Below are 7,898 nucleotides of genomic sequence, written 5' to 3'. Positions count from 1 at the left end.
CACAAGTTCAGTGGTCACTTTTTGGATCTTTGTCCAAGTTGTTGCTTCATTCCCTTATTCTGATTTTCTTTTGCTTCTTCATTATCATCATTATTATGATTGTTTCTTAATTTTGCCAGCTTTGTGGCATTTTCAGGGTCAAGAGGGATTCAGCTTGCCACTTTACACCTTCCTCACTGTAAGAGGCTTTGAAGGGCAACACAATAAACAAGGAGGAAAGGAGAAAGGTGTTTTGGTGGGATGGGATGAGAATATGAATGATTTCATGGGCAAGTGGGTGCAAAGAGAAGGAGAGACAGGCACCCACAGCACCTACAGTGTGGCAGGCACAATGATTGCATGATGTCAGGTGAACAGGGCTGAGGGAAGCGGAAGAGGAATCACCATCCAATGACCCACATCAAGTCATTGGGAATGCTGGTGGAAGGCAGAGCTCAGGACAGTGTGAGTTCTCTGCTTCTTTAAGGGCAAAGAGACAGAAAACATGAAAAAAACTAACCTGATACTGTGTAGTATTTCCAGCAATAAGTATCTTCTCTGATTCTTTATGCAGTTTAATTCAGTATCTGTGACTATTTCCTTCTCCCTGAGGCCTTTCTGGCTGCACAGATCCCACAGAGGAGAAACAATATCAGTTTTCAGGCAGCATTTGCTTTAATTATTCCAGGATAGCCTGGCAGTGTAGCTGGCACAGGAGCCAGGTGGATGGAGACCTACCCTGTTGTAAAGGAAACCTCACTGCAGACTGCTCCTTGCTGCCTGCCCAGAGCTGGAGGGAGGCAGCTCCCAGGGGGAACAAGAGGAAAACAAAGCATCAACCAAGCAGTTTGTCACACACTTCCACTGCGGAAGCCTTTGACACTGCTGACAGAATAGTCCTTCATAGCCATGGAAAATACCTGGCTTAATGCTGATTGTGTCAGGGCTAAACAGCACACAAAGTAAGACAGAGGAGATGAACAATTAGTTTTTCTCTAATCCAGCCCTCACCCAGTTGCTATCTTCTTTTGCTCAGTTTCTACATTGAGTCATGGGCAGTGGAGCTCCACACAGGTACAGCAGCAGGCAGAGGAGAACACAGAGCAGGGGAGAGGGGACCCCTGCGAGTGCAGGCTCCCCTTCCTCCAGTTCAACTTCTACCTGACTGCTCTAAGCCCCTCACCTCCAGTGGAGAGGTTTTTATGCTACCCCACAGCTCAGTTGTGTTTGTTTACATAGCAATCCCACCCATCAGGGAGTTGAGGAGAGGAAGCAGGTTTCCAAGCTGGTGTTTGGAGATATGGCTGTGATGTGCCAGAGGGCAGGGAATGTGAGCCATGCAGCTGAGGGTGGCACATCATGCCATGCAACCCAGCCCCTTGTCATTTCCATTTACAGCCCCAAGTCACAGAAATGTATCTGTTTCGGACTACACCTGCTCTTTTGAGTCTTTGCTTGCCAGGGCAAGTATAACTTTGGGCACAGCAGTAATCCTATTCACTGCATTTCCCTGCTGAGTGAGACTCCCCAGTTAGGGTACTTGCATCACAGTCTCTATGTCACTTGGCTGAATGAAAGGACTCTTGACTTGTCCTCTGTCTGAAACAGAGACAGAAAGCTCCTGCCAGTGTGCCTAATTTTGGTGTGGAAAAGAATGGCAATGCAATTGCAGTCTGGCAGATGAAATGTCCCAGGAAGACCCAGGATATTTGCAGGATGTCCTGATCCATTCCTTAGAGATAAAAATTAACTTGGATCCCCAGAGAATTACCAACTTTCAGGCTGCACCTGTGCTTTGAGCCTTTCCTTGCCAGGGCAGGCAAAACTTTGGGCACGGGGGTATCCCACTCACTGCATTTCCCTGCATAAACCACTCACAGCAGCCCAGTGAACTCTCCTTCTTTCTTTGGGAATGGAGGAGAAAACTTCCTGCTCCCAGATTCACAGGTGAGGCTGAGTGACACAAGCCAGGAGCTGTGGCAGATTTTCACAGCTGTCCTGAGGAACCCTGCTGCTGAAAGGAGCCATTGGGGACTAGAGCACAGAGCCATAACAATGGAAGGACGCTGGAGATGTGGTTGCCAATATCTTGGCTGGCACAGGATGGACAGACATGTGCACATAGGATGGTGGCACCAGCTAACATACCTGGGAAATGCAGGAGAGGGGCACACAGGATCCCTCGGTGTCCAGAGTATTCACAGGTAGCAACCATTGCACCTACATGCTTGCAAAGGGTGGATGTTGGGGTGGGAGGAGAGGAGGCACAACCTCCTGCAACAGGCTCCTTGCTCTCTCAAGCCTTCCTGTACACATTGGGCATTGCACTGGGCTGTCAGGGAGAGAGAGGATGGGGATATCCCTCTCAGCCCAGTGTCACAGCTTCATACAGCACTTTGGTGGCTGGTCATCCCCATGACAGTGCAGGAAGCCTATAAACATGGGGTTTTGTGCCAGACCCACATTATACGGCTTGGGTCCAGAAAGCAAAGGTGGTACAATGGGCCCATTTAGATGGCAGGCTCAATGTTCCTTCTCAGAGACATGCAGGGGGGGAAAGGGCTGAGGGATGCTTCACAGCTCTCATTGGGAAACAGTTAAGAAGGAGTGCCTGTCCAAGGGCTCTGCAGTGCAGTGAACAAGTGCAAGTAGCTTCACAGACTATCTCATCTCCCTCCATGACAGAGGAACAGGAGGTCAGGCAGATCAGGAGTGGCTGATGTGGTAAGTCTGGCAGCACCCCTGCATGGAGAGCTGCAGAATGTTCTAGCTTGACACAGGACTTGAATCAACCTCTTTAATAAAGACCTTTAATTTCAGAGTGGTGCATCTGGAATGGATGTAGGGATGGATGTTCTCCATCTCCCAAACAGACACAGAAGGGGTGTGCATTTAGCAAGGATAAAGACATTCAGTCTCTGAGGCTCACTGAGCCCTTAGTCCCTCTGCACAGAGCTTCAGCAAGCTCACCTCCTAGCATCAAGAGTGGGTGCTGGGAAGAGCTCAGCTGAAGCAACAATTTGTATTGAAACCCCATTTATTTTCCCCAAAATACCCCTTGGACTTAGACAGACTGTGTTAGATTTAACCTAGGGAATAGGAGTACAAGGTTCTGTGTCCCTTTGCAAAACCTGGTACCTTTCCTACTGAAGATCCTGTCAAGGTGCCAGGCAGCTCAAACTCAAGTGATTAACAAGGGATATTTCATTTGAGTGGTTAGTCAATCTTGGCCACAGGAAGGAGCAAAGTCCTTGGCTGGCTGAAGAGCTGTGAGCACATGGGAAGCCCAGCCAAACAAATCTTGACTAAGAAGCTACGGGGCAGAATGCTGAGTGATGAGTACGAGACCCACATCAGCAGAGAGCAAAGTGAAGACCAGCCCCACTTTTACCAGGGCAGGACTGCCATCCCTAGTGAGGCTTGTGGTCTGCTGCCCACCCAGGAGAGATTCCTCCGGCTGCAATGGGCAGCTTGTCAGACCTCAGGCACCCCAAAGGCCAGGTTGTCCCGAATCATCAGCGTCTTCCGAAGGTCTCGCTCCATGATTGGCCTCTGTGTTCGCCACTTATGGGCTTCCTGGAGTCCTGGTTCAAAGTAGTAAATGCAAGCTCCAAAGCCCACCAGGATGAGAATGGAGATCATCAGATACACAGGCACAAACCAATCCAAGAAGTGGGGCATGGCTGCCAGAGAAAAGGAGAGAAAGCTCATGCAGTGGGAGCACCCAAAACACACCTTCACCACCCAAAACCACCTCCTCCACCAAGACTGATCGTAAGACATCTGCCTCATCAGCAGTGCCCAGTCCCTCCTCACAGCCCTGCTGCACCTGGCTCATGCTTGGTTGCACATGAAGACACCTCATCCACTGGGAGAGGTCAATGCTTTTGGGGTCATTGCTGGGAGTGTCAATCCTACTCCCTCCCCACAGAGAGGGTTGAGCTTTCTTGCCCCCAGCCCTGCTGCCAGTGATTAAAGGTAGGCAGTGAGTAAATACAGCTGCTTCTCACCTCCTGCTTGAGGGAAAATCTTCTTCCCCTGACACTCCATTACCCTTTTGAATTCCCAGTCTGAGCTGGTCTGGCTCAGGATTGAGCCCTCCCTTACTGCACCTCTATTTCAGGTCCTGCTTTGCCAGGGCTCAGGGTCCTTGGTTCAGCACCAGTCTGTGAGCAGACCTGAGATCCCTCCACCACATCAGCCACTATGCAGAGGGGGCACTCACCGGGAGCAGCCGATCTGCCTTGCCAAGAACCCCTGGCCAGCTGGGTGCGAGGTGAGTCCGGAGCAGCCTTGCCCTGGGGAACACAAAACAACACCACACTGTGTGATTGCTGCTGGGCCAGTGCTAAACATGGGAGAGCAGGAAGGAGCAAACATCTCCTTGTCCAGAGGTCAGGGCTGAATATTTCTGGAGGGGTGAACAAACGGGGTCTCAGCCCCATAACCTGCTGGTGCCCTGGCACATTCTCTCCCCACCATTACAGCCCTGCTGATGCCATGCTTAGAGCATGCACCCTAACTTAGGGCCATTTAAATCTGTAATGGCATCACATTTGATCCCATCCCTTATCCCCATCCTTTGGGAGGGAGACAGCAACCCACATTGCAACCTGCAAAGGTACTCAGTTTGTTCAGCTCTGCTGCTTGCTTTGCACCAAAATGACAGGCAAGGTGTGGATCATGCAGGGACAGAAAAGGGGATCAAAAAGCATCCCACACAAAAAGCACAGCTACAAGTTCAACAGGCACTAGATCTTCTGGGTTTTCACTGCAAATGTGCTGCTTGTTAAAGGCTTTGGTGGATTAAACCTGGCACCCTCACGCTTGGGAGAGCACAGTGGTGCCAGATTCAGGCACAAAAATGCAGTCCTGAAAGGGGGCTTTCTGTAACCCTCACCCCTTGGCGGGAATGATGAAATGCCCATTGACTTCAGTGGGGACACACTGAAGTGCACCCACATCAAACTCCTGCTTTTCCAGACAGATGAAAGCTGTCATGTCTGACCATGGCCCAAGTCATCCCTCTGCAATAACAAACTATCCCCAAATTCCTTGCACAGGGCAGGTTAAAAGGAAGCTGGGGAGAACTCTGAGCATTTCCATCCTCTTCCCTGCTCCTGGCCCATAAGGTTGGTGCCTTTTTCACACCAGGGGCTGGGCTTTTTTCTTTCTTTTTTTTTTTTTTTTAATAGCACAGCCATCAGTTTTTTCCAATGTGCCCAGCAGCATTTATCTTCTGGACACCTCTTGTCCCAGGAGGGCCTGTAACAGTAACTTTTTTGTCAAAGGTAAAATCTGAAACAAGCTGCAGTTCGTATTACCATAAGAAGAAACTGCAGAAAATGCCTGATTTCCTCCCACTTATTGGCGTGGATCTGATCTGGGCACTGCTGCTGCCTCTTCATGGCTGCCTGTGCCTTCCTCAGGTGAACAACTGCTGAGGAAAGCTCCCACCATAACTTCCAACAACGTCACAGAGGTGTTGTGAGGAGCTGTGGGGCTTCCCTTAACACACCTTAGGGGACCATGTAAGGAATTAGGCACAAACCCCTTCCACAAACCCCTCCGCACGGGAGTTGGGACTGGACTCTGGGCCAGAAACCCTTCAGCACAGCTTTCTTATACAGTCTGTCAAAGTAGCTCCTTTGCACCCCCTGCACCCTCCAGTTGCATCTGCAGACATTCTGTGGATCTCAGGCTGCTGCTGCACACCCCTTTTTCAGGTGTCTCAGCAGCTGCTATCTGTCCCTGGCTGGCAACAGCAATGGGCACGATTAGGGACACTGTGAAGGTGAGTTCAGCTTGGACCTCCTGGGCTGATGGGAGGAAAGCCAATAACCTCATTTGCTCCCTGATCATCCACTTTCCAAATGTGTGAGTGAAGCTGCTATCCAAAAAAGCACTGCAATAAAAAGCAGCCCTACACACTTCCCAATTCATCCTTCCTCCATCACTAGTAGAGCCAGCATTTCCTAGCTCCTCGCCAGCAACCTATTCTTCAGTCTACTTGCTATGCAGCTCTGTCCTGCTGTGTCCTCACGCTGCTCACCATCCCCACCCCCTCAATGGAGGGTCCTCATCATGACCAAGCTGAGTGCTGGATGAAATGTCAAAGCCCCCCTCCAGCCTCTGCAGGGCTGGTCTGCAGAAGCGACTGACTTTTGTCAGGCAGGTGAGCAGATTTTGGCTGCAAATACTGAAAATATGGATTTTCATTTAAAGATGTCAGCTTTCTGGAGCAGTTCTGCAGATATTAAATGTGCCTTAACCTTGCCAGACCAGTTGATCTTCAGCACCTCATTTTGCAGTGGGACATCCATGTCCCCCCAAAGACACACAAGAGTCCTTGGTCCTCCATCCAAAACCATGTCCTATATAGATAAGCTGTCTGACCCCTTTTAAACCTGTGCTACACCTCACTTCAGCTTCTTGCCTTCAATGTCACCCGTGGATCCCCTATGCTGCCTCCCACTGCCCCCGAGGTGCTGTGGGTACACTCGTGACAGGGCCACGTTGTTAGTGGCAGGGCACAAACTGCTTGGGGGAGGCTGGGAACAGCTCACAGAAGAATCTGGGTACAGAACCCTCTCGTGTGCATGGCTGGGAGCACAACTCATTTTGCAGCATTACAAGCCGTGGGCTCACCTCGGCCGCAGGAGATTCCCCCAGACCTGGCACCCCGGGGCAGGCTGCAGCCCGGGGCACAGCTGCCGATCGCTGGGGACCCAGACATGACCTCGCTGCCATGCACCGCATCCCCAGCACGCACCGCTACATGCCCTGACACCTGTCACCTACCTTCTTCCAGGGGTGCAGGGCGGCGGGATGAGACTGCTCCCTCCGGCATCTGCCGGGTGCCAGCCGGGATGAGTCAGGCTCCTTTCCCGGCCAGGCAGTGCCAGGGAGAAGGGACCCCGCGCCGGGAGAGCTGGGCGACAGCGGGAGGCGACAGGCGCGGATGGGCGGGAGGCAGGCAGGGAGGGAGGGACGGCGGGAGCAGCCGCGGCGGGCGGGGGAAGGACGGGCAGCCAGCAGCGTGGCCTCATTGCCCAGCGGGACTCCCGGGGGTTTCCCCCACCGCCTCCCCGGCAGTGTCAGCCCCGCTCCAGCCTCCCCGGGGCACCCCACCGCCGGCCTTCCCCCACAGACGCAAAGGGCTGCATCCCGGCGCGGGGAGGGGGGAGCATTTTAGCAGAGGTCGCTATGGCAACGAGCATCCCCAGCTCCCCCGCACATGGTACCCGGGTCAGAGCCACGAGGGAGCTGCCCGCGGGATGCTGTCCCTCCTCCCGCATCATCCGCAGCCCGGCTGCAGCCCCGGAGGAGGAGGAGGAATGCTGGGGCACACGTGTGTGAGCTCGAGCTGATGGAGATGGACAGAATGCTCAGGCTCCACAGATTTACCAGCGTGCGCAGCCCAAGGAATGGGGGCTGGTGGTTTTTCATCAGTGGATGGAGGACAGAGAGAGAGAGAGAGAGAGAGAGGGGTTAGAGACAAAGGGGGTTTGGTACTCCCTTCAGGGCTTTTATGTAAAATTAAACCAATCAGCATTTTGACCAAAAGAATCTTCCATCAGGAAACAGGAAAACAATGCTGTCTGAAGTACTATTCTTGCTTTCAGTGAAATACCTTTTTCCTGAATCCATACCTAGTTCTGTCGTTGCTGCTGCTGACAAGAGATATTTTGTTAAAACATTTTCACCTTTTCAGCAGCACAAAAATAGGAACATGCAAATGGCTTTGTTTTTTTCATATTGAGGTTGTTTTGTTGTTTGGTTTGGTTTTGTTTGTTTTTTGTTGTTGTTGTTGTTGTTTTTTTACAAAGGGAAATTTTCACCATGACCCAGAAATTGTTTAACACAAAAGAGTTTTAGCAAAATCAATCAAAAAACTGGCTCCAGCACGAAGAACTGCC

General features: G+C 51.6%; 1 protein-coding gene across 1 annotated transcript; it reads right to left on the bottom strand.

Moving 5' to 3' along the window:
• Window positions 1-2,773: 2,773 nt before the first annotated feature.
• Window positions 2,774-6,847, bottom strand: SMIM45 (small integral membrane protein 45). Its single transcript, XM_071423019.1, has 3 exons — window positions 6,781-6,847; window positions 4,205-4,277; window positions 2,774-3,662 (listed from the first exon to the last, which is right to left on the bottom strand). Exon 3 carries the CDS (start codon window positions 3,658-3,660, stop codon window positions 3,454-3,456), a length of 207 nt encoding a protein of 68 aa, XP_071279120.1. The 5' UTR covers window positions 3,661-3,662; window positions 4,205-4,277; window positions 6,781-6,847; the 3' UTR covers window positions 2,774-3,453.
• Between the last annotated feature and the right edge of the window lie 1,051 nt (window positions 6,848-7,898).

Source organism: Agelaius tricolor, unplaced genomic scaffold (assembly GCF_023055355.1).
Source record: "Agelaius tricolor isolate 1412-34295 unplaced genomic scaffold, bAgeTri1.0.p SCAF_3, whole genome shotgun sequence".
Classification (NCBI taxonomy): domain Eukaryota; kingdom Metazoa; phylum Chordata; class Aves; order Passeriformes; family Icteridae; genus Agelaius; species Agelaius tricolor.
This window is presented reverse-complemented; position numbering and strand designations above follow the sequence as displayed.

What these genes read in the sequence shown, in the direction of transcription:
- SMIM45 (XM_071423019.1), bottom strand. Translation starts at nt 3,660, where the DNA reads ATGCCCCACTTCTTGGATTGGTTTGTGCCTGTGTATCTGATGATCTCC.